This window comes from Lineus longissimus, chromosome 2 (assembly GCF_910592395.1).
Source record: "Lineus longissimus chromosome 2, tnLinLong1.2, whole genome shotgun sequence".
Classification (NCBI taxonomy): domain Eukaryota; kingdom Metazoa; phylum Nemertea; class Pilidiophora; order Heteronemertea; family Lineidae; genus Lineus; species Lineus longissimus.
Genome location: NC_088309.1, coordinates 7750330 through 7777778, shown reverse-complemented (window position 1 = coordinate 7777778; position 27449 = coordinate 7750330). Strand labels below are relative to the sequence as shown.

General features: G+C 40.4%; 1 protein-coding gene and 1 non-coding gene across 2 annotated transcripts in view; one reads left to right on the top strand and one right to left on the bottom strand.

Moving 5' to 3' along the window:
- Window positions 1-7032: 7032 nt before the first annotated feature.
- LOC135482488 (protein unc-93 homolog A-like) overlaps window positions 7033-27449 on the top strand; it is a 40183-nt gene continuing 19766 nt past the window's right edge. The window contains exon 1 of the mRNA XM_064762555.1: window positions 7033-8441. Coding sequence (XP_064618625.1) covers window positions 7389-8441 — 1053 coding nt within the window. The 5' untranslated portion in view covers window positions 7033-7388. The remainder of the gene's footprint in view (window positions 8442-27449) is intronic.
- Window positions 10395-10467, bottom strand: Trnat-ugu (transfer RNA threonine (anticodon UGU)). The gene has a single exon. It is a non-coding gene; the product is annotated as a tRNA-Thr (tRNA).

Genomic DNA, 27449 nt, shown 5'->3' with positions numbered 1-27449 from the left:
TACTTTAATATCACCGAAACCATTGCAAATCCATAATTCAGGCTCCACTTTGCTGTTATCGACAAATGAAAGGAGCGACGATGCGGATCATGTGAGATGACGGAAATGTAGACGCCGGTACGAACGGCCAAACTAGTTGTTCATGTAACGAAGCCACACATACATGTCCATCTAGTTATCATGTATAAGGTATTCGGCCCGTTTGACGAACAGTATCAGGCCGATGATTCCTAAGGCCGTCGGCAGAAGACTGTCTAGTTTGTAGCTTCAGATTGATTATGCCGCGTGGGTCAAAAGAGAGCCCTACACATCCTGGTACACATGTAATGAACATTTACATCATCAAACGATTTTTCCTGCTTCGGTCAAATGTAACAAAATGTCAACAACGTATTACCGGGGTTTTTTAATCAGAATTTAATATAAAATAGTGATGTCTTGCAATAATATATCTGTTGGTGAAATAAATGATCGTCACACACTGACCAATAATATACACAGTGCATGGGGCAACTCAACTAAGCGTGATATATGATTTACCGGTGCATTAAAGAATCCTCAAACATACATGTACATATATGGAAGAAAAATTAATGGGAGTCGATGCATTATGTATAATGTAATAAAAACAGTAATTTTAAATGGCAATATTACTGTAGGCCTATATTTGATTTATTATTTAACTGCGAGCTACCAAGTCAATATTCGATTCACATCGGATCTGATTTCGAGTTTGAAAACTCAAAATTGACCAATAAAATCGTATGTTCTTTGTTTTTCGGAACACATTTCAACGCAGAAAGTTATCATACGCCGTAATTCGGAAAACAAACTTTTGTTTGTATCTTTTTTCATTCTATTTTACGTTATTTTGTTGCTGCGCGCCCGCCAACTGTAGTCAACCAGCCGGGATCAATCATTTCTCTATAAAATCATCTTACAATGTAGAGTGGTTAATGATTTACATGTACATGTAGGACAGTTAGCAATTAAAAGATATAAATACTAGTTATTTCGGTACCGTCGTTACTATTTTCGCTCCTTTCTCTCTAAACCTTTGCAAAGTCTGAATGATTCTACATTGTATATATTGTTGGTCAAGCCCTCCACCAAGCTTTTACGCCCAGTATATTTCAAGCAACAAGTGATCCGCAGATTGTTATCACATACCGTACTTGTATCATGAATTATAACTGTTTTGGAAAAAAAACTTAATCTATTTTTCGTTATTCTGTTGCTGAGCACCCAACTGTGGTCAACCAGCTGGTATCAATCAGTTCTCTATAACATCGTCTCAGAGTGGTTAATTATTTACATATACGACAGTTATAAATGGAATGATATACTAGTTATTTCGGTACCATTATTACGATTTTTGCTCCTTCCTCTCTAAGCTTTTGCAAAGTCTGATTCATTCTACAGGTGTAGCCCTCCACCAAGCTTTTACACCCAAAAATATTTCAAGCAACAAAAGATCTGAATACGCCAAGGGTACCAGCAACTTCTATGTTCCGTAAATGTCATCAGGTCCCGGCGACAGAAGTGTATCAAAGACACTAGGATACAACGAACACTCCTTCGTACTCGAGTTTAACTTGAAGGTCATACACTTTTTATTATGACTGCACATCCGGGCACACGAGAGCACACCATCGGTCGTCTGTGTCGAGATGAGGGCTACCTTCGAGACGTCTAAGGCCGAGTTTTTGGTGAACAACCAGTAGCACGACGTATCTAAAAGAGAAAGGAAGTCTTTTTACATTCCACAGAAATCTAGATCCAGCGCATCTCCAAATAATAGGGTGGTAAAAGGATCCCACACGAGGCAAGATATACAGCTCTTGTTCAATGTCTTTATTAAATAGCCAAAATAAAGAATGTTGACACATTAAGACTGCATTGTCTAGTTCACTGCTCCACTTTATAGAACGCAGCGACAATGTTTGTCGAAAGAAATACATGTTGTATATGTATCAATTCAGGCCTAAGTATGCATTGCAGCTGATTAGGTAATGATGCCAACTGATTTCAAAGTTTAACAGACCAGGGGACGATGGTGAACTGATTTGTTGTTATTCTTAGAGATGTTCTCATCCGATCTAAAGAGACTTTACTTGTGAACCGTTTAAAAGTCACCATGAGGTTGTTTTACTCACCAATGTTTTGAACAAACAGCAAAGCTCTAAAAGAGTACTTTTTTCCACGAGTCCTGTAATTGTTAGAATTCCCCTCGTACACGTTCCCGTTGCCTACCAACATCTCATCAAAATAGTGTCGCACCATAAAGCTAGGGTAGTCTGAACTCGGTTCCTCAATTCCGTTTGACACACCACCCACGGATGCAGTCGGTACATGTAAACCAAGGTACTGTCCTTTCTTGACCTGCGAAGGATATCCATCATTTTGGGGATAACCGAGATAGGCCAAACTTTATTTCTGGGTACTTCTCATTCATACTTTGCACATGAGTAGATGGACACAAAAACAACAACATGTCTTCACTAAGATTTTTCGAGAATCAAACTGAATTTAGTTTGCAAATCGCCAACAATCACCGGCGTCGAAAACCGGCGACATCCTGCGGGAAACGGTTGATCCTGATGTGTTATCAAAGTCAACCTAATTCTTTTAAAATTGATATCTGCTGCCGACTTTATCAATTGGTTATTTGGTGTCAACTTGTATTTCTGCACTGACAGTCATGATATACCCTAAACCTCCTGTCTGGTTCTGCTTCATTCTTTGGACCAATCGATCCATCGATCGCAAAGGAAAGGAAAGGAACAGTGAGTTACAGTGTAGATATATACTGTATAGAGGGTACAGCCGCAAAAAAGGACCATGTGCACAAAAAATTAAACTGGCCCCTTTGGTGAACAGTCATAATAATGCGAAGCGCAGTGTTTATCAAAACTTACCGCAGTTGGCGTGCTGAGGTATATGGTGTTTAGTCCGATTTGGGCATTTGAAGATTCCGTCTTGCTGACTAGCTTGTACTTCAGGTTCGTCACCCGTTCCCAAATATCAAGATAAAACTTGCTGCCGGCGTGCGCATTCATAAACTGCCATCCTACTACATTCCCGTCAGCGCTGATGGTATAAGTTGAGCCAAGTAGAATCTGGAGTGACTCTACGTGTGTCTTATCCGTTTCAACCAGGTCGCCTCCAATATATCTAATCTCTTTACACTTATCACTTCCTAGCCCGATATGGCAAAGTATAAGGAAAGTAAAGCAGTTACCGAAAACTTTCATCGTTACCTTTGCCTTGGCCTACACCCAAATTGATATGCAGAATACACGGGTGTCGTTGATCAGTTTACTTGCACGTTTCTCAAAGCAACAGCGCAGAATGTCAGTCACCCAAGGACAGAATCTCACATTAACCGCCTTGGAAGGGTGTTGCTCAACCAGATTATACAGCCACCTGGCAGTCGCGAGGTCGTCCCTGTTAATTTGAGTAAGTGATGTTCACATCACGCAAATTAATCAGTGTTAATATAATAAAGTGGCTAGCTAATCTATTTACCATGGCTGGCTGGGAGAGGTCATCACATGATTTATATTTTTAACATGAAAAAAGAAGTTCCTGAAATATATCGACGAATGGACTTAATACACTTCAGAGTCTAAAAGACTGTGGTATAACGTAGGCCTATTCAGCCCGTTTGACCACCAACACAGGCCGACCGTTTGATTCCTAAGGCCGCCGACAGAAGAGCTTCTGTTCTACATGTATAAGTACGTGATTATGCCGCGTGGGTCAAAATAGAGCCCCACACATCCGGCTACACATGTAATGTACATTCATCATCAAACAATTCAGATTTGTGTTTCAGAATTCTCTAATGCAACGGTAAATCAAATATCACCCTTATTTGAGCTGCACCATGCACGGTGTATAATACAGTTGTTGACATTTTTGTTACATGATTTACCGTTGCATTTAAAAATCCTGAAACATACATGTAATGTACGTATGGAATTAATGAGATTTGATGCATTATTTATTAAGTACAGTGTGATAAAAACCGTAACTTTAAATGGCAAAATTAGGTCTATATTTGATTCATTATTTTACTACGGGCTAACAAGTCAAAAGTTGATCCGCAATCTGACTTTGAAATTAAAAACTCAAAATCGACCAATCAAATCGAATAATCTTTGATCGGAGCTAAACTAAACGCAGATAGTTATCACATACCGTACTTGTATCATGATTAATAACTGTTTTGGAAAAAAACTTAATCTATTTTTCGTTATTTTGTTGCTGAGCACCCAACTGTGGTCAACCAGCTGGTATCAATCAGTTCTCTATAACATCGTCTCAGAGTGGTTAATTATTTACATATACGACAGTTATAAATGGAATGATATACTAGTTATTTCGGTACCATCATTACGATTTTTGCTCCTTCCTCTCTAAGCTTTTGCAAAGTCTGATTCATTCTACAGGTGCAGTCATCCACCAAGCTATTACGCCCAAAAATATTTCAAGTAACAAAAGATCTGAATACGCCAAGGGTACACCAAAATTGATATGCAGAAATATACCGGTGTCGTTGATCAGTTTACTTGCACGTTTCTCAAAGCAACAGAGCAGGAGGACAAGATCTCGCCAAGTTAGAAGATTGTTGCTCAACCAGAGATTGTACAGCCCGCCGCCTGTCTGGAGGTCGTCCCTGTTAATTTGAGTATGCGATATTTCATGCCAATAAATCTGTGTCAATATAAAAAGGTGGCTAGCAACTGGTAAAAACTGTCTGGCAGTCAACAAGTAATTACGATGGCTGGCCGTGAGGATATCTAAGGATGAATATTTTAACATGAAAAAAGAAATTCCTCAGTCGTATGTATCGATCGATTGACTTACTCTCTCGATCGATCGAGAAAATAAGTTAATCGATTGAGATATTTCAGGATACGTTTTTTTATGTTAAAAAAAATAAAATACGAGTTGTCCCTTTAAAGCCACCGTACTAGCCAGCCACTGTATGAAAGCTACCTTAAACAGTATGGCCTTTAAGATTCAAGATTTAAAATGTATTTCAGTTACTGGGAAGACTGGTGTTGGAACTACACTGTAGACGGCGGTCAATCGCCGACTGCAAATTCAATTTTCGATCTCATCACTGTTTTACCAATTCGTGAATATTGTCTGGCGGTCGATGCTAAAAATATTGATGACTCATTCATACATGTACTGAAAAATTAAAATCCCAATATCTAAATACGGTTACCATAACATTGAAATCATGGTCTAATATATATATATGTAGCTGAAGACTATAAACAAGTTACTTATTTATGATGAAGCTTTTAGCGTAATGAAACCTGGTTAATGGAAAATAGTAAAATAATGGAAAAAGTGATAGATGTTACAGCGCACAGTGGCGTTTAGCTGATTTGTCCGTTTTTAGATGGCAGCACTACGAACTGGTACTGGCGGCGGAAACAGAGTTGTATGCCGAGCGAAGGTGACGACTATCCCTGATGCTGGCGAAAAACAAGTGACCTTGTGGATATCTCGTCTGGAGTGTGCATTTTCTTAACGTCTCTCTGAAAGCTGTTGAATAGAGTTGCTGCTGCTTAATGGCTACGAAACAAATACATTTCGCTAAGGACCAAGAGTTGCTGCTGCTTAATGGCTACGAAACAAATACATTTCGCTAAGGACCAACAATGATTCGCTTCCAGAAAATATTTAAGCCAAGAAAAGAGAAACTTGTTCTTTTCTTTCACAATAATACTTCAACTCCCCCTCTCTATTCGCTATTCCGATAGCGTCATAAACATCATCAACAGACATGTTGTATTGACAAGCTAACCCCTCGGGCGTATGATCTTCAAACTAATATGCCAGTGGATCGATTTCAATCTCTGCGCGGTGCGCTCATCCAAAATTTAAATTCTTCAAAGACGGTCGATGTCTTGAAATGCAACACGTCAATCTAATTTGTTTTAACCGTGAACCCTGGTTTAGAAGAAGCTCTGAATTTGACAGCTGCTAGACTGGGGAGAAAACAGTTGTACCAACAGATTCTTGTATCCTGCTTTGCTCGCTGTAGCGTTGAGCATAGCCTTGCATTTCCTTTCCTTTCTTCTTCTTCTTCTTTGCAGAAAGGAACGCGATTTTCTGCTCGAAGCGTCATTATAAACAAACAAACAAAATATTCTCTGCCGATAAACCGTTCAGTCACTCATGACCAGTATATGCGACCGAAATTCCATAATAAGATTGGTGTGGCTCACTTCAAGGGCATCTACTGCCCCGAGGGCAGAATTCACATTCTTATGGACGTCGTTTGGCGATGATGGAGATAGCGAAGGTCGGTACATTGGTCTGCTATTACAACAATACAGATCGTCTATAAAGGCATGAAAATACACCGTCTAAAATCCTGTCATAATGATGACGTATACCGGGATAAACCAACCCTGGCCATGCCGTGTTTTCCTGGCGCTTAGCACATCTTAACCTCCTGATGTACATGATTGATGAGTAGGTTGTTCACATCATCTAATTAGTGAAGAAGTCGGATGATGGATCGAGTTAATACTTCATGTGAGTAATCATCAGAACACAACGTGATGTGCCTCCTGTCATGCCCGAGAAGGAGTGATCGTCTGCTTCCATCCTTTTTTATGGCAACATGACCAACAAACGGAATCCAGGTCGAAAATATCGCTAGGATCTGATTCATAAATACATGTACATTGTTTCTTATTCAGTTTCGGTTATACGATAGGATTCATAACCTGCTTGAACACGACATACAGTTGATGAATATATGAAAAAAAACACATCAACCTTGCATACTTGTATGGGTCTTGTTGGAAGAGTTGTCCCTCGTCGAGCCCGATACGGTTTATGCGAGTTCGATGTAGTACGAAGTATCTACAGTAGTTCAACCTGCCCTGCATCGCGACGCTGTAGTGGCTGCTGGTCCCAACGCTTTCAGTCTATCTGCGATTCGACGTACCGACGCATAGCGGCGCTGGTGTAGAACTATCCTATTCGCCACACCAAATTCTGATGGGATGTTAAACAGGCTCCCCCATTCATGGATTTAAGTAGGACCACGTGACCACCTAAACATCCCGTCGCTCTCAGCGGAATAGCGTTCAGAATTGACCCAACTTCATCGTCGAGAGGGACTAGCTAGCAAAGCACTGCAACTTATGCAAGTTCAAACGAAATAAAGGGATATTTTGTTGTGGTGTTACGTGGAATAGGCATCTCAAGAAACTTGGAAGCACGTGGAATCGATTCATGCCTGCAACAACTGTATAACAGTACCCGTGTTACAACAATCAGGCTTACTGTTTCCACGCTTGCTTGGATTGTGTGATTAGGACTGGGCTTTGCCAATCTCTTTGATATTAAGGATGGAAAAGCAGAAGAACCAACACATTGCTTTCAAAGATGAAGTGGACTTACCATACAAGGACAAACGAAAGTGGCAAAATGAAGTCGAGAAATGGAAAGAAAAGGAAGGCATGGCAATGAAGAGTTCTTACTACTACTCGACTTATAACAGCATCCAGTACACCACGGATGCTGTTCCCGAAGATGCGGAGAAGCCAACTTCGAAAGGAGCAGTCAAAAACATTGTGGTACTCGGAGTAGCTTTCATGTTTGTATATACTGCTTTTGTGTCATTACAAAGTTTGCAAAGTACAATGAATGCTAAAGAGGGTCTCGGAGTGGCTTCTCTTTGTTCAATTTACACTGCTACTTTACTGTCATGTTTCTTTGCACCATGGATTATTCACAAACTCAAAACCAAATGGACAATTATTCTTGCATTCGGTCTTTTCACTGTCTACGTTATAATACATTTCTACCCAAAGGATTTTATGCTGATACCGACTTCCATTCTCCTAGGGTTCTTGATGGGACCTTTGTGGATTGCACAGTCAACGTACCTAACTACTACAGCGTACAACTACGCCAAGGAGATGGGTACAGCCTACGACCGAGTCGTCGGGAAATTCAACGCTGTGTTTTGCAGTGTGTTTCAGCTGAGTCAAATCTGGGGAAACATTCTTTCAGCTGCTGTGTTATATAATGACCACACGAAAGTACTGAATGAGAATTCCTCCCGGCCTCACCCCTGTGGGGCCCAAGACTGTGGTTGGAACAATAATGACTTAAACCAGACTATGCACGTCGCTTTAATTCCGGATAACTCTCTTTATATGCTTCTAAGTATCTACATTGGCTGTTCGCTGATGGGGGTAGTCATCATTGTTTCCCTGCTGGACGTTTTGGCCCCACCGAAAACTGCTGACAGAGAATGGCAATCGGTTCAGGGGAGCTCCAGGACTATGTTCTGCGCCACGGTCAAGATGTTCGCTGACCCACGGTTACATCTCCTATTCCCCCTGGTAATTTTCACTGGATTAGAACAGGGGTTTATATTTGGAGACTTTACGAAGGTAGGGCATTTTATCCGAGTCATCCTTTCGTTTCCTGTCATCAGTGTGGAGATTCGCCAGAATCCTTTGTAAGTTGGTGAAATTGAGAGCAAAAATGGATCAGGAGCGCTTTCAACCCCATCACCCCTCAATTTTATCAGCCCACGACGGATTCTGGCGAGTCTATTGAATATATGGCGGCCCGTAATTACATGTGACCAGTATATTCATCACCACACTGACTTCTCTTTCATTGAGAATGTTGTTCATCGTAGTTCCTAGCCATAGAGATTCAAGATCAGAAATGTATAATGACAAAGTGAACATAGAGTTCAAGCTGACCTACTTTCGACGAATCCCTCATCTTCAGAAATCTAATTGATCACATTGAGTTTGCTTTTGAAATGTAGTATACAGTGTGATATAAAGCAGGAATGATTCATCATCTTTCCTGGTTCAAATATCATGTCGACAGCAGCGTAGAAGGTTTAAGGACACCTGTGAACGTTATGTAATGCTTAGCATTTCCTTGACATTGTTTTGTAGGACCGTGTGCCTGCCTGCCTCGAATTGTTTAGTCATGGATTCTGCACGGAGTGAAATACTTTGGAATTTCATTTGCAGAAAATATTCGCTGAATCAACATGTGTTACATACCTTTAACAAACGTTACATCATTTACATATATCTCAAAACATACCGACGTGATCCACCTACACGAGGACTGCAGCCGTGCACGTACAACCGAACCAGAAATACCTTCCAAGAATTAGAAGACGAAAAAAACATGAATGGTTGTAAGCTGGCGAGTGGTATGAGAGTTATCTTTGAGACGAGCTTTGTAGGAAACATGAGTAAAACAATCACCATGCAATGCCAAACAGAGGCCTGTTTACTCCGACTACCTGCTTCGCAACTAGTTCATTCAGCAGTTCATTTCAGTGAAAACAGAAAATATTCCGAGTATTCTGGTAAATATCACACTTGCTGAAGATTGGTAGTGCCTGTTCTAGCTACAAGTAATTCACTACCTTTGAAAAGTTCAGCATCCGTTACTTCTAATATCGTTGATGAGTGATTTTGCTCGGAGCCTTCCCGCAGTTGCCGTAGGTACAGTACGTTCGGTGGTTTGAAGTGTCGCGTCTTCTTTTAAAATGTAAAATTACCACCTTTGATTACGTCAACTAGGCTAAGAATTAACCATTAAGTGTCCTACGCTGATAAATCCTATAGCCTATAGTGCCTGTGAGGAAATCATTCAATTGCTGCTAGTGCTTGTTGTCGCAGTACAACTTGATTTCAAAACCAGATTTACCAGAGTTAATGAGATATTAGTATTGTGTTCGTAATTTTCTAAATTCCTCATGATCAAAACGTTTCCTTGCATTTCCGATGATGGTAAATACATGTATATAGCTATACCCTCCATGCAGAACCAAAACCTTTTCATGCAATGGTGAATATGAAATAATGGATTTGAGCAATTAGACGTGATTTGTCTTTCTGCCATTTTCTCTCTATTCACCGAGTAAATAAACAGCAACAGATGATCTAAACATCTCAGGTTCACGTATAGTCACTAAAAAGGCATCTTCGTTCTTCGACTCTGTAAGTAGTCCATTTGCGTGTTTGGTCTTTTTACCACCACTCTGCCGTGAAAGTATGAAAATCAAACCCCGCTGGAAAAGGAACGTACTTAGTTGACCATATGCTTTCTCTCCTGAGGGAACGCATGCTTACGAAACAACTCTATTTCCTTGCATGAATAATTGACTATATGCGTTGGTCGTCCACGGGCTATCAGATACCGCGATTAAATGAAACCATTCTTTGTGATTTCCAGCGGAAAGAAAAACACTTACGGGAAAGAACTCGATCCTAACAATTAAATTTCATAATCATATTCGATTGCTGTTTAAGAAAATATTTAATGCAATTTGCTGGCCTAAAAAATAGATTTAAAAGAAAAAGACCAGCCCCCAGTGAGATTTGAACTCACGACCCCTGGTTTACAAGACCAGTGCTCTAACCCCTGAGCTATGGAGGCCTGCTTGTTGGACCTCTCTTGCACATGCACTACGACACCCGAAGAAATTGCCAAGAACACAGGAAAAATTGCTTTAATGTCTGAAACAGAATAAAAATTCTAAACAATCCTTTGTTTGCCGCCCTTGAGATTGGCGGTTAGGTGGAAACTGCATCAGCGGCTAAAACCATACTTGCAATAAACGAATATATGAAATAAGTGACTTTAGACCGTCCTGCTCCAGTTTCTAAATTGCATTTTCTTGATTTCCTTACGGCCGACTGGGCTACGCAAGTCGATCAATACGAGTACAGGAATAATCGTAACGACATTTATCTTCTCCCAAGAGAAAATGGCAATCAAATATTTATCATCTCAAGATTTGTGAATATTCTACTAGGTTCCCTTTGCGAGAGCTGTCAGTTCGCATTCCAGTCACATCAGCGGCAAATTAAGAAAACGTATCCATAGCTTCGAGCTGTTTCTTCGGCGATATCGCAAAACTTAGCCCAAACCTAAGATCTGATCGAGGTTTGTCGGAATAACAACGGTATGGAAAAAAGGTGCCGCCGGCAAAGATTTCAGTAGTAGCTGTTTTCAATCTTCGTATATAACCTAACTTCACTAACTTTACACTAAATTATAGGCCTACATGGATGCTGCAAAAATAGAACTTAGGACATTACTCTCGCTAACATCACATCTATGGCTGCATATTATAAAATTTCCAACTTGGTTTGGCATTTTTCACATGATAGATACAAAGTATAACAGATCAGCTAATAAAAACGATTAGGGATGAATTCATTCAAGCTATTCTGACACATAACCTAAGTCGGTACAGGCCTAATGTAGGCTTTCTTTTAATGCCTTCGCTGTCGTCAGCGTCACCATGGACACATCATAAGCTTATGTTCCATGTATACGTAACCGTATTGCGTCATATCGGTACTTAGGCAGTCATCACTGGAACTAAACCAAGCGATGTTGCAACTGGTGTCCTTAAGACTTTTATAACCCTTCAATCGGGCTTTTGTTTCTGTTGATCTGAAGTCACTCTCCAAGAAAGTTAACAAGATTAATGTAATCCTTATTCTAAGTGAACCTTCTCTGCCGCTAGTTGCGGAAACAATGCCATCATTTACGAACTGTAAGATGTTACAATACAGATTAAAAACCCAAAGATGAATAGAAGATATGATCAGGTATACATCAAATATAAATCATACTTGATATTGTTTATAAAAGACATACTAGGCACTGATCCACTAATTAAAAGTCACAGGGCTTTGACTGAATAAAACTCTAGCTATCAACATAATATTTTGTGTTACAAAACACCCAGAGAGCAAGAGCAATATACGATCATTTGATTGGTGGTTGTGAATATGACGTCATCACGCCAAACCATACAGTGATCAATATGTCTCTTTAAGATTGCCAACTTTACTCATGTTGGAAATCGTTGTCGTGTTCGTTTCAACGCGTACGGTCCCAGCACACAGGTGGTGTATTAAGCAGCAGACATCACGAAGAAATGAATCATAGAGCCAAAAAGTAACTTAGGATAAGCTCCTATTAACGCCATCACCGTTGGCATTGTGAAGCTAAATCACTTAACCTGGAGTAATCCCTGGACCTCATCTTGCTAACGACAGCCAAACAACATCATAACACTAGTATCTGACACACAATGATCACTGATGTCCGGTCCGGTGCCACCAAACAACAATTAATATTCTAATCACTCCTTGGAGAACAACATAACCCGTTAGCTGGAATCCATCAAGGTAATTCCCAGTAAATATTATTCCATCACACCGGTTGCATGGTGCTTTGTTTAACTTGCTTTATTTGGCCATTACACATTGCAAATCCTAGTATGAGAAATTGGACACTGACATTGCGCAAAAAGTAGTGGAGAGTGTTAGGTTCATATCAAGCTTATAATAGACCAAATTGGATTGAATACCCTGAGGCTAACCTATCGACCATGTCTCTGTCCTTAAAAGAAGCCGCGACAAAAATCGATCGCCACTTATTGGTTTTAAAGTAACAGTATCCCGCTGGGCGTGCATCTTTATATACATTGCTGTTGGCGAAATACCGGGACATTGACACCGCGCTTCCTTCTCAAGGCAATTTATTGAGGAAACTGACCTGAGGTTTCTCAATCATGGCCGTGTTCCAGAACTTGTCCCTCCTGATGCCTGCTTGATAGAAGCTCATCTTAGTAGAGGGGGTTGAAAGTACTACCCGGCCATCTTCATGAAAATCTAAACCCGGGCGGTGTTTGGTGACACAACCAAAACCCACCTCAGACTGTACAATGAAATGTGATTTTGACTGCATTTTGACTGCTTCCATATTTTGCACCACCCAAGCGGATTGTTGCTTACCATAACCGCTGCCGACAAAACGAGGCACAGTGGGCGCATAGTGTAATATAAACGGTAAACTGTGGTTTATGATAATCAAGGTACATGCATTTTAGAATTATAGAGGATTACTCAGTTACCAAAAGGTTTCGTGGTACCTTGTCCGTCATCACCTTTAAGCACCAAGATATCATAATATGCCTCGTTCCAGGATCAGTTCCTGCTATTGTGCCCCAGAGCCCTTGGAATGATCATTACAAATACCGAACCGTAGCTTAGCACTTATGATATTAAGTTCTGATAATGGCCACGAAACATGCGATCTTTATATCCATCGCTTGAGGCTCGCCTGACCTTTCCTGTCATAAGTAATGACGATGTCTTCATTCTCTCGAACCCCAATATGAGCTATCATGACTACAATAACATCAAGGCTCAATCGTCATGACTCTAGATACTAGATGGAGAATAGCCATGACTGATACTGGCTATAATCATGACTCGTGGAAGCAAACGTAAAATCAAGATCGTTTCCGCTTTAAATATTGACCAATAAATTATAGAAAGTGCTAGTTTATTGGTACCGTGTCACCCGGTGAAAGCTAACTGTAAAGACTAGCTATTAAGCTCCTCGTGTGCCCTATCTATTTGCAACACGTGTCCCGTTAGGTTGTTTAATTGGCCAAATCATATTATTGAATGGCAACCTCAGGCATGCAGCTGAACTCTCTTGACTCCACCAACCACGCCGGAAACCAGCCACAAGAATGTGAAGTCAACAGGATTCGCCGTGGTCTGGCTGCCCAGTATCCCATCCCATGGCATTTACTGACCGGTCATTGCCGGTAGTTCATAAAGAATTCATCAGATCACCGACCGGGATACTCGCCATATCCGTATCAAGATATTCGCGGCTAATCGTGCATTCGTGTGCCGTGCTAACACGGGCTATCCATTAGCTTCGGGGAATGATCGTCCAATAGTGGGCATTGTGTACAGTACAGGAAATTAAGGGAAGGAATGACATGTGTTCCGTTGCCATTTTATTGGATCAGTTTGTGAAATAAAATGTGATAAAATTATGATGTATAGCAGTAACGGCAACTACAAACCGTGGCGTATTATTAGATGAAAAGTCTTACAAATGATCTTGCTTTCACAATCCCCGGGCACCCCAACAACTTTCGTGGTCAGTCCCTCGTTTGCGCTAAAGGATCGAGGGGTCACCTTTTTCACGAAATATGTACCACGCAAAAGATTTATAAAGAATGTCACTGTAAAAAGATAAAGGTATGCTTCTTGCGGCAAGATGGGGAATAAAAAATTGCCTGCTGTGGTAACGAATCTTTGAGAACTGATTTGTGCTGACTGTTCTTTTACATTGACAGCTAATTTTGCCGAAGGCGGGAGGGAACTGATAAGGTAGCGTAGGAGACTTCAACGAAGGTAATTTGTATTGATGACCTTCCGCGATCAGCTTCAAGCATCGATTGTGACACGCCGATTCAGTTTGTCAATCAAGGCGTATTGCACGCCCGAAGCGAGTGCGGACATCAAATGATCAGTCCTGTGAAACGGGTATTTCTTTCAAGAGACACATACCCTAATGATAACGCGCTCAAATCATATTCACAACTGATCAAATGTCGTACTGAGACGACAGCTGCTAATTCGTTTGCCCTCTAGTTGGAGTTCTATATGGAGCCTTTAATACGACAACACTTTGATTAGACTGGTGAGACCAGACTCTAATTATCATACATAGAAGGCCGGCGCTCCAATCGAGGTCTCTTCTTCGCTAAAGTCACAGGAGGAATAACGGCTTGTGAGATTTTCCGGTGAAAACTCCGATACCCTTCATTTGCTTTTTGCTTGTACAGACATTTCAGAAAAATTAGAAAACGTCTCGTCATTGCGGAGATGTTAGGAAATTTGAGACAATATTAAGTGTTTTTTGGCTAGATTTATGATCCTTTATAATAAACTTTGCTTTTTTGGTATAATCCGTAAAGACTTAAAATATATACTTTAAACAGCTATAGGTCACACTGTGACTTAGACTGTCTTGCGATCATCTGTCCATAGGCGATATGCTAACTACTATGTTGGCCTTTTTGATGTTGCAACCGTGTTCTAGTTGAAGTTAAATCGATATGTCAGAAAAATTCCACAGCAAGAATGCCAATGAATGTAAAAACCAAATACCGTGCATCCGACCGTTAGAAATTTGCTGGAGTTATTCTGTGCACACACTGAAATAAAGATAATGAAATTTCGAGGTAGTAAATCATTTGGATTTAATTAGAAAATGCTAAACTGCCAACTAATTAATAGCCTCCCCTGATGCTGCTTGAAGCTGTCTTATTGAATGCTAACTTTCAATTAAGGGTTGCATTTTGCTTTGAAAAGAAATTCGTTACTTCTTCATTGTGCAGGAGTAAAACTTTGAAGTGCGGCCGGCTCACGGTTTCAGCATCACTACAACGTTTTCGCACGAATTGAGGGAGGAGATGCTATACAGCCTACAATGCCTATGTAATTGCGTACATTTTATCAAATATCACATTTACCATCTGACCTAATATATTTCTACATCAATGGATAATTCCACAATCATACGAATTTGGAATATGGAAATCTATTCTGTAGCGGTAAAAAAACTATAACAGAACCCCCGCTGTATGTATCCTTATAGAGTGAAGATATATCCGGTTAGGTTGCTCATTCTGGACCGCTGTTTCCATAGTAAGATGCATATTTCAAATGTTTCTTATTCATGTAAATGTTGGATGTTCTTTCATCAAGCTCGTCTTGGTTCTGATTACCATTCTTATTCTTCTTTTATCGGATTCCACATTACGGCAGTATCGGGTTGACGAACTTGAGATGCAAGCACGACAGAGTTTTCAAATGACATTACTATGTAAAATAAAACTGGGAGTTAATTTCGTTTCGTTTCATTGTATTACTCTGATCATTTCATTCCGTTGGTTATGTTACACTCTTAAAAATAAAGATTTTGAGCTTTCGAAAAATTTCAAGTTTTGGCCAACACGAAAATGCCAACCGTTGAGGTTTTTCGGTGAAATACCCCTATTAGTTTTTGAGATTCTGAAAACCCCTGATGGATTTTCACTTCACTGAAAAACCTCTAACGGATGTATTATTTGTGTTTTTCTGAAAAATCTTTAAAGGTTTTTCTAAAACCTCGAAACTTTCTAAGAGTATATACTTAATATGTACCAATCCTTTTTGGGATACTAAATTCACAGAGCGTTGAGTGTGCTGAATCGTTCACTGTGCAACGTTCTGGCTTCTATCAACTGTTTTATTCTATTTGAAAAATATCCTCCGTCTTTTGAGCTGTCTATTAATTCCTTTGGCTGCGTGTAGGTTTAATTCAATTTGAACATCGAATGACGAATAATGAGCACTACCGTCATGATCAACATGAATTCACATTCAACAAAATGGAACCAAAAACAATCCGACATCCGTTCCTCCTGTCTTGAATAGTAACATAATTTCGTGATTTTGTGTTTATCTTGCAACAAAGGGGCTTCAGAATTTGCCATCAAACGCATAGAGAAAACATGTAGAAAAAACCGTTGGAAATTTACGAGATGCTGAACTTAAGTGTTTTTTAAAAGCAGCATAATTTCATGATTCTCTGTTCATCTTTCAACAAATGGGCTACAAACACGGCAAAATCGACTGGGGGAGTTGAAAATTTATCAGAAACAAGAAGAAATATGTGAATGGCGAAGGCTCAGTAGATTATATCGCCCAGGTGGCCAATGAATTTACCCAGGGAACAGAACAGGAACACTTCACTTTTGATTAATCAGTCCATGGGGTTCAATTGGGAATAAAAGCATTTTACCATGGAGAACTGCAGCTACTGACTCTTTTATCTCTGTCAAAGGACTGCTGTAACGGTGATCCGGGAGCATAAATCGTCTACGTATACGTTCTAAACTTTCAAATGAGGTCGTTTGTCGTTGCGATATTTTGCAGAGGACATACGAGAAACGTGACGAGAATTGCTTGCAAAGTGAATTTACTTTAGCTTAGATTCTGCAGCAACAGATGGCCGATTGATTGGTGTGAGCACCAATAATGATATTGAATTGCCTCTTAATCATAATAGGCTTGGTTTCTTTGGTTGCGGTGGGGGGCACACGCGACTCCGGCTCTACCTGATTTGTTTTTGCAATTTCTCGTCAAAATAGCGATCAACGCTATGATCGATCAAAGAAGCGCAAGATGCTGCGATCTGGGATGTTTTATTCATTTATTGCTAAATCTGCTATTTAAAGGCGGAGATATTCGTCGGGTGCTTTTTGTCTTAAGGAAGTATAGTGCATAAAGTGAACGAATGGAACCGAACCGGCCGTCATCTGAACATCATTCATTTATCATAGGCCACATTCCGAGGCACCTGAGATAAAACAGAAGATCCACTACCATCGTGTTAGGGCTAATAACAATATGTGCACGATAGTCATCACTCTTCGACAGCTCAAGGCGTCGCCGTCAAATGCAAACACCTTCCGGTTGAGTGACTCCGCCGCCGACGAGTTAGACTCATTCTCTACCTCAGCAATTCTGGATCTATTTGTTGAGGTCGGTATAGATAGATCAGGATATTGGCTCCAGATCGAGCGCTGAGTAGGAGGACATGGATCACCCATAACATGCAATCAGCCCCAAATGAACCGTATACATCACCATATCAAGCGAAGTGTCTTCCACAGCTGCTGTCGTCAACATACATTACCCAGTCCCCGGGATTACGCCATGCCCATGGTGCAAGTATATCATGCTAGTCTTCGCAATGTCCGGTGTTATATGTATATACCATTCACTCCTCCAATTCTACTAGTCAATTTCAGGGGAGCTGGTGCGGTCAATCGCCCGCCTTCTGTTTGTGACATCCTATTCACAATCTCTCTGAGATGGCAAGTACGGACTGGCATTGACAATGAGAGGCGTCATTAGCCACTTAGTTTTATAATCTCACTTGAAAGCAAACTTGTTCAGGCATATACGTCCGGTTAAATATAATGTGATATGAAAAGTGTTGAAGGGATGATCGTTAATTGTCGAAAGGTATTCTGGATTATCTTAGCCATATTTCATGGCCGCCCGATGTTAAATGTCACCTCAAGCAAAAGTGTCCTTCCCTATTGTATGGGGAACGAAGATGTGGATGTATCGACCCAAAACCTTCAAAGCTTCAAGGATGAAAAGGCCGTGATAGAGTAACGTGTCTCCGCGCTATCTGCGTACACCGGGTCCACGGATCCTTCATGTTTGATACCGCGAAATACATGTAGGCTGGTCACTTATTAATGCTGATACAAATTATTGGCTTATGCAAACCATAACGTTAATATAGCTATTAGTTCATCGGTAAAAGTGCACAAGATAACAATTTGAAATCAATTTTTAACCATAACGGAGAAAAGTGCTCTCAATGCTTTTATGATTTGTTATGGTTACCTACAGAATTTTGTTTGGTTATGACCACTCAAACTAAAATGTTAACATAAGGTTTGCTAAAATTGACTTGACAAGTGCTGGTCCTATAGGTTTTGATTGAAAGTTTCAAGCAGAGAAGTGTACGCATTAACTTGAAAGCTTTTGGAAAGCATTTCGCCCACCTGTCGATTAGAATTGTAACGTGATTGAAAATGTCACTTAGATCTGAAATTTGCGTAGCCAGGATTTACGAGGGGTGCGGTCGTATTTCAAAAGAAAACACACGGATATTCTCAATGTTCTGTTGTGTTTCGATCAGCCAAGAGATCTTTTTGGTCACCTGTTATTTAGTTTTCCTGCGAAGGATTGGTCGCTCCCCCCCCCCTCGGCCTATGCCTATGCCCGAGGGTAAGAGTAGCTGAAAGTTGCGTTGACACTGCAACTTAAAACATATATTGCAAGTGATAGCTACGGTGAAGGAGCGTCCATGCCACATTCTCCCTAATGGAAACAATTTCAACATCACAGCCAAAGACGAGGTTCAACGAATCTTGCCGACTACATGTTGATACTGCCTCTCTTCCCAATATACCCGAAGATTCTGTTGGTGGCATCCATCAATTTCATAGAAAGGAATTCGATTGAGCAGTCGATTCAAGTATTAGTGTACTTTTCACCTCCGAGAATTTGCATTCTCTCCATAGCGTCAGGAGCAAGAATGCCCGTACTTGCATCTATTCAATTCAAGCAGACACATTAAGAATGAGTCGATGAGTACTTTAAGTATTAGCCCCCGTAGTCTTTGACAGATACCGTACATGTACGTGCCGATGACTTGACATCACAATTAGCTGTTAGCAGCTTATTGGGATTCTGTAACGAGTTGATTCAGCTATATGTCCAGGAGATGATTAATGGATTTGCTCTGTAACATGATAAAGCTAGAATACTCCTGAATGAACTGCTAGCGTCGAGCCCTACTCGACTTCACTGATCATCTTTCCTTTGTTCTTCTTTAGAAGCATACGAAAAGACAGGCAACAACCAGTTGACAGTTTGATAAAGCAGGTTAATTTTGCAGACACTTTTTTTTTAAACTTGGAAGTACTGAAAAGGCTGAGAATGACTCGCCGTGCCTATGTCGGAGTCCTGAACCTTTGAAATATTATTATTAGGTATCTGTGCTGTGCAGGTCGAGTGCTTGTCCGTTGATTATTCCTGGTTTGAACAACATCTGCTATTCAAGAGATGAAGGGTGAAGCTTCTTTTGACCATCGCTCACTAAAAACATCTGCTTCTGCGGTGTCGTATGGCTAATGAAGGTAACCACTGCTAAGAATGTCCCGAAACGCCATTGCTTTCGTTCACACAATCCATCCATCTACAGACACTGTCGCGTACACACACCGTCCCAGCCTCATTGCACTCCATTAGAAAGAAGGACAGGGTATTTCGGTCACGTACAATGCGACAATTTAATATTGGTAATGGCGATGAACCTGTTGCTGTGTTCCCGCGGCGCGGATGCCAGTCCGGGTTCAGAATCCCCGGATCATTGAGATTCAGGCCAAGAAGTTTCCATTAGGCTAGTCTTTCTCGGACATACCAATGTATCCTGGCAGACCAGTTGATGTGAATGTTTCGGCAAACTCGTGAGCAGGGAATAGTTTTTTTACCCTCGGTCTGCCAGTAACTTGATCTGCACGCACAATATAGCTGATCAACTTAAATCAGCTACCGGACATAAGTACCCAATTGCACTCAACGTCGAAAATGGCTATAATTGCCCCCAAAAACTGTTGCATGTATGATATTTCCATCAGCTAAACGATGTTTAGTCAATTAAACGCCAAGGGAGTCATTATGTGGTCATACTTTTTCAGACATGCCCGGCGCCGTTTCGACTATACATTATCGTACCGCCTGTATATATTGTGCAGTGAAAGATAGAAAAAGACCTCGGAATTGTGTAGAACACGTCAAGCTGTTCAGTTGGTTGCTTTTCCAACTTGCCATTCTTTACAGTACATTCGCTTGCCTCCGCGGGGTCTCTGCACCAAAAGCGTTTACATCATCGAGCCCAGGACGGTTGAAGAGGAAAAAAATGTTCACTGTCCTGCATTGATATTCCGTTCGTATCTTTGTTTACAATCCACTGGGGAATATAAACAATTTACGACTAATTGCTTTGTGACGTCATTCCGGGTATTGGTTTGCATAGCCATGTCCTATTGTCGTTGGGCAGTAATGAAATTAGGGTTGGACTCCATGGTTTTCTCCAGCTTCCGAGTTTTATGACATTTTATAGCTAACTGATGCAAACTCTGATTTGCTCAGTCCTTGGATGGTAATTTGGCGCTCTGCACACACAAGAAATTACCGAAGCATCAATACTTCTACCGTCAATGACTGTGTGAAGAAGACCTTATTTCCATTGATATATTCAACCCCAAGACCCTCTTTAATCTGAGCAATATGATTGGCTCATTCATGATCAAACGACAACCTTTCAATATGCGCAAGCATCTGAATTATTTCTTTGAAGCCGAAATAGTACCGATATTTAACAAATGAAATCACCTTATTGAAATGTTATAGCAAGTATATAATCTGGAAATATTGTAGAAAACATTTGGATAAAAGAAACTACGCGAGATACCACGAGAAACCGCTTTACATCATGTGAGACGTTCGGCCAATCGATGACTCGGGCAGATATCCGCCCATCCGCCAGCAACATGTTTCGTACAGCCGAGCAGTTGTCCTGACCGAGACAATTATCACTCTCCAAAATAGTGCTGAGTGATGATAATTCACAACAAATCATTAAATGCTTCACAAGGATAATTACCCATACCAAAATGTTGGTATATGAGACTGATAAGTTCTGATCGATCTGTATGGGCTACTATAACATGGCTATCGTCTAATCAATACCAAGCCATGGGAATGCTTAGATAAATAAAGCAACTTCATTGGTGACACCCTGATTATATTTACGCTAGAGTTATTGGTTATCATTAATAACTGAGAGGTGGTCTACGACAATGGCTTCAGTCAGAATGGATCGATGTGAACTAGCACTTTATGTTATGTTCCATTGATAAGAGGAATATCAACAGTATTCAACAGGCATCATTTTTTTGAGAATCGTTTGTAATGAAAGTTTTTAGATTTCATCCAACTTGGTGTGGTGCGAAAATCTGTTCTATCTAAGATACAGTGCTAAATGATTCTAGATTTCTGAATCTATTTGGTAGAAAACAATAACTTGATATGCCATCATACGGTAGATGTATAGGACACGTATTCCTGGGGGACATCTAAAACTGCTACTTAACATCTGCTCTCCTGAAAAAATGTTCGAGGCATTTCGCAAGAATTCTACGCCTTCGGCACATAACCTAATCAAAGTTGCATACTGATCTCGCCCGACCACCCACACTGACACCGTCTCAAACATAACAAGGTCGTCCATCAGAAAGTATCGTGCGAAACTTTGCTCAATTTAGCACGTGTCACCATTTGCAAATCATATAATATTACCCATCAGTCTTCCTAATAGATTAATGGTGTGTTCTTACCCATCAGGCATGGCACCGGAAGACAAATCACGTTCGTTACTTTTTGCATTTCTTCTTGGCGAAATTTGTCATTCACATGACATTTGCCCTAATGACGCCATGCAAGGAACCAAATTGTGAACACGGCACTGCAGAGGTAGGAATTTCTGTGGTGATTACGGAAAACGTCTTATTTCTGACGGCGCAATAAGGGGGATGCGCGACTGACGTGTTTTGTTGAAAATCACATCATTTAGCAATTTTAGCTAACACCCCAAGCGGACCAAGTACCGAAAGTTATGTAATATACAAGTTGTAAAATATCCAATCACTAAAGGCCTTGGGAGACTATCGAAACGCTGTGGTTTCCTTGAGTTTTGGTTAGACGCTAAAATGTGCATTGTTTCTAACGAACATTTAGTATAGTGTATGACTGGATTTGTACCTCTTTTCTGAAGAGTTTGATTACATGGGTCTAAACTCTGGTAACCTATTTCAAAAAAGGGCATCGGAGAAGTGATCATTTATAATTTTAAACTAAAGTCTGATAGGCATAATACTGCAAAAAGGAAACGTACTGTACAATGTACATTCCAAGTTGAATGATTATCGGATTAAGGTTAACTCGTTGAAGACGTTCATAACATTGTCTAGGATACCGTCCATTTGTTATGGAACACCCTGTATTTGGCAACCATCTTGGTCCGGTTCATGAACTGCACGCGGCACATCCTGTAACCGCATAGTCAACCAAATCATAAAGAGAACATCATCATTGTGACGCCATTTCATAAAATGCTATTAAGATAAGAAATTGGTTGTGGACACTGCGGTCATCCATCCGCACTTGCAATGCAATGGGTCAATAATATCAGTCTTCCGTCAGACATTCCCTCAATACTAGAGTAATTGCCTTCATGGTCTGGCATTCTTCGCACCCTATCATGGCCCGCAGTTCTTGATTGCTGTTTGTCAAACTCAATCCGAATCAATAACAGCGTGGTCGATGGATTCCGTCATGATTTGTTCGTATAAATCTAATGTGATGGCAACTTGTTTATGTGTACGCCATGCAGAGATTATTTTGCAGTTGCTTGAAGTTGATGTTGGTGTGACAGATTCGAGTGGAACTCAGACGCCGAGTATTGTGCTTCGCAAGTCGCCGAAACCACCGGTCACTAAATCAGAGATCAGGAAGGGATTAAACATCGTACTAAAAGGGTTTAGTTAGGATCACTTCTTTCTCTTTTACCTTAATCCGTCATGGACCTTTTACAATATTTTAACCGCTTACTGACCCTTATTCAGTGGCCTGTGCTATTTTGTCCTCACCAATTTGAATTGTGAAGTTTACCAAGTAGCCTTTCCTGGATATTAACTACGTCATGTGCGTCCATGCATTGTCACCAAAACACAATGAACATGAATACTGGATTCTGATTGGCCAATTTAATGAATTTCTTTGGGCCTGTTTTATCCGCGTCTTGCATGTGGAAAAAGCATGAAAACACCCAGACCTTTTGTAGTATTTCATTTTGCAGCGTTTCTTTCTGTTACAAATTAAAATACATGCCTTAGGATCCACTAAATCCATTAGCCTGCTCTGTAGGCGGTTTCTTTTAACAATTCTTTTTTCGTAAACCAATACAAAATTCAATTTTTGAGCAAGTATTATGTTTGAATAGTACATTAAGAGGGGAAAATAACCTGACCCAAACCTATAATCGCTTGTAAACCTTTAAGGTTAAAATTTTGTAATAAAGTTAAGTTTAATCTTGCAATCTTGAAATTGTGCAGTTCATATATTTTTTGGAGAAAGAAGAATAAATCTTTTTTGTTGTATGGAAGTAAAGGTATCATCAGATCACACTGGTTGATGATGAGAGCTTGAATCTAAAGGTAATGTTTGGTCCTCTTCATCCAGAATGTTCTCCACCAAATACGCTATAAGTTACCCGCGTACTTGGTATACCGAGCTATAGCAGGTATGTCGGAAGCGATGAAATTGGCAAATTGATGACTTCCATCTCCCGCTGATCTAATAGCCCGCTTGGCACATCAAGCCAGCAAAAAGCCATCAATTTATGGAATCCCGGCGAGTAGGTTCTTGATTATTTCCCTGCCAAACCGCTGGATGAATATATTTGAATATTTGAATAATGTATTGTGATATCTTCCCCGCATTGTTTTTAGGAATATTCTTGTGTACATGTACATATACTGAAAAACGAACACTCTTTGATAACAGTGTGCCGTTGGAATGAATAGGATGTCATGATCTACATGTACATGTTCAGTCACGATAGGGTTCTGGATACAGATTTTTATGTTTGGGGACCAGTTCTGTCCCTTTTTCTTGCGGAAGCGCCTGGAGGCCAAGATACTTGACATTTTTGCTTCAGTTGTGCTGTATACAACGTCTAGTTAAGATAGTAAAGTGTCTAAAACCTCCACAAACGCAAGATATCTGACCTTATATAAAATGATAATCTTCTGTGAACTACTTGAAGGAAAAGTAGATTTCCATAATCGCCTTACTGTTTCTAGTTTCCTCCAAAGCATCTCAATCCATCTTTTTTTCACTAACATCATTGCGCGCGAGCTGTAACTTCATAAAGCCCCTAATTTGTACAGATGCCAAGCGAGGCATTAGTATGCCATTCTTGAGGTTTAAATTTGATCAATGAGCACAAGAAGATAGCGAAGGAATTGCATTTCAAATTGCCAATCGATGGAGGAACTTAGCCAAGTTGGATATCGGTATTCTAAAAGCATCTTATAACACTTGCTTACTGACATTTCAAGATAAGGCAAGTTCGTGCACCCTCAACTGAAATTCGGTACGTAGAATTGTAAATCCTTATCAGGTAGGCATCATTTGGCGTCTTTCTAAAAGCTTACGGCAATTCCTGACACTTCAAAGAAAATACGCCGGGTACATTCATGTATATTCCAGTTGTGCGCAGGTGGAATGTTGGCAAAGATCAGATAGAGCAAAGAGAATCGTTCATTAGCGCATTCTAAACTTTGCTCTGAATGAATGACCTTTCAGGACTAGATAATGTACTGAGCCAACTCTGACACCACCAAAGGAAATATCGTACTCCGAGTACCAGTCGTCCACAATGAAAAAGATGGCAAACTTGGAAGTTTATAGATACTAATTAGTTTAAATTCCGTTCTAAAGCGTCTTCTACGTGTATCATTTTCTACCTGACTGTTCACGATATAGCAACTTCTGACATTTCCAAAAGAAACATTGCAAGTACGTTAGGTACGTTTGTGCTTCAATAGTTCGTTTGAAAACAGGTTAAAGTTATTTTAACACAAGTGGAACTGATTAGATAACTAGACCAACTGAGCGGATTGGATTTACTCATCATTATTGCCTCCAATTTTGTTCCAGTTTTCTTTTGGTGTGGCAGGTACATCAGTAGTCCCCCGGGAGTTTCAAGGTGATCAGCTCTGAGGCATATATAATCAAGTCATCGGAATTTCAATAACCCACTTCGTAAACACCTCAAGGATTGACTCAATCAATCGATCAATCAAACTAAGGGTGTTTTGCTGCCTCAATACAATGTAGATGTTGCATTATAGGGAGCAAATAGGTTTAGGTTTTAGATGCCCCACGAAGATAGATGTGCAAGTGATCTGTATAGATAGAGGTGCCAGTGACCTGTCTAAAAATGATTGATCTGGTGAAATACATGTACCCGAGAACGCCCTGTCCGGCCTTACCCCGGCTGCACCACCAGATGATCTTAAACTTCGAGTTGGTTTCTGAACCAGTAAATGGTCTTGAAGATATTCTGGTGCTGTTTCCCTGATCCACTTGTAGCATATAAAGCAATACGACGGGAATAGTGACATTATTTTGAACATGAGAAAGGATGTGACCGGGCTTATCTTTCGAATCGTTACCTAAATGGTTACTTAGGCGTTGTCAGTACCCCGTGCATCGTTCTCCCTGGACTGTACACGTACTTCTTGATCGTGGACTATCCCCTGATGCTGTCGACGCCGTCACTCACTATTGAGTAACGTATTGGCCGACCCTGTTCATTTATTCATTTGCCTCGCGGTTATGAGAGCACTCGGGCAGCAATGGATCATCACATCATCGAATCAATACGGAACTCTAACCTTATAACTATAGTTTATCAGTCATCAATCACAAACGATGTAAGTGCCTAGCTGTGGTAATACTAGCTGCGAGTCTCAGACAGAGACATACATTTGTGCAGACCAGCAACAAATTGCCAATCTCTGGTATCGAACCCGAGGACGGAAAAAAAGCCGAGGTTCGTGCCATAACCAACAGAAACCAACTGCCCCTGTCTCCTTTTAGTGTATGATCTTCAGAAATGCGCCTTAGAAAAGATAAGAGTAATGAAACATTTTCGAATCGCCAAGATATCTTCCCACTATCATCTTAAAGTCTCAAATTTCGTCTATGGTGCCGAGGTCAACAACAGGGTGTCAACATCGCAGGATTAGGTGTCAACATCTCAATAGCTAGAGTAGCAGTATTCGCAAGGTTGACTTTGCTCTTACCCTTCCAGTAGCATTACACCTTAATAGTCTTCAACACAGAAAAGGCAAACACTTGCTTGGTTTGCTGGCCCTGCGTCAACACGCCAACAGGAATTCGTGTTTACCGCGGAGTAATATCGATCTTGTTTTCGAGCTGGGTGAAGTGTTTGAAAGTGGCGGTGTTAAAGTTGGAGTATTTGCATTCGCTGAACCGACCACTTCACTTTGACGAGAAAATCGAGAATGGCAAACCTTCATCTTTTGCAAATGATCAGTAAAAAAATATTGTAAGTCAACTGGGCGCAGTGAAGTTGAACGTTTTCACCGGCTGGAGACGTGCAAATTTGACTGACTGATACCATCGATACGGCTATGAGATACGGCTATGTCGGGATTATTCCATTCTTATAATATATAACATCACAGAAAAGAACTGAGTATTCAACAGAAAATCTATGATACAATCGACACGAAAAGCTCCTGAAGATCAAAACTTAACCAGACAATATCTGCATCCCTGGTTTTAGATAACTGATTATCTATTTTGATCTGTTGAAATGTAAATTGCGAATTGTTGATCATTTTCCCGTCAATGGTGTAAGAGTGACAGAGAATTGAGGAGTGTATTACCCATAATTAATAGACGGTGACTTAAAACAAACTGATCGACAAATCCTTAAAAAAGCCAACGATTCCTGTAGAGCCACATGGAATACCAGCATGATGAGATGTATGCTAGAACAAGCGAAATGATGCAAGATCCTTTTCCGTCGAAATACAAAAGTATGCAAAAAGCGAGAAGTCTGCTTTAATACGCAATAGACGTCAGCAGATTAATGCTTTCACATTTAGAGTGCAATTTCGCAGTGCACTTGACATAATCCGATGTTGTTGATGAAAGAATGATCAAAACAAAAACATTGTGCTCTTGGTTTGTAGTTGTGATAACTATGAAAATACTAAATGCTAATGTTGAAGTTGGAAACTGATAGTGTTGGAGAAAAGTAAGAATCACTTGCGCAGTCACAAACAACAGATTAAC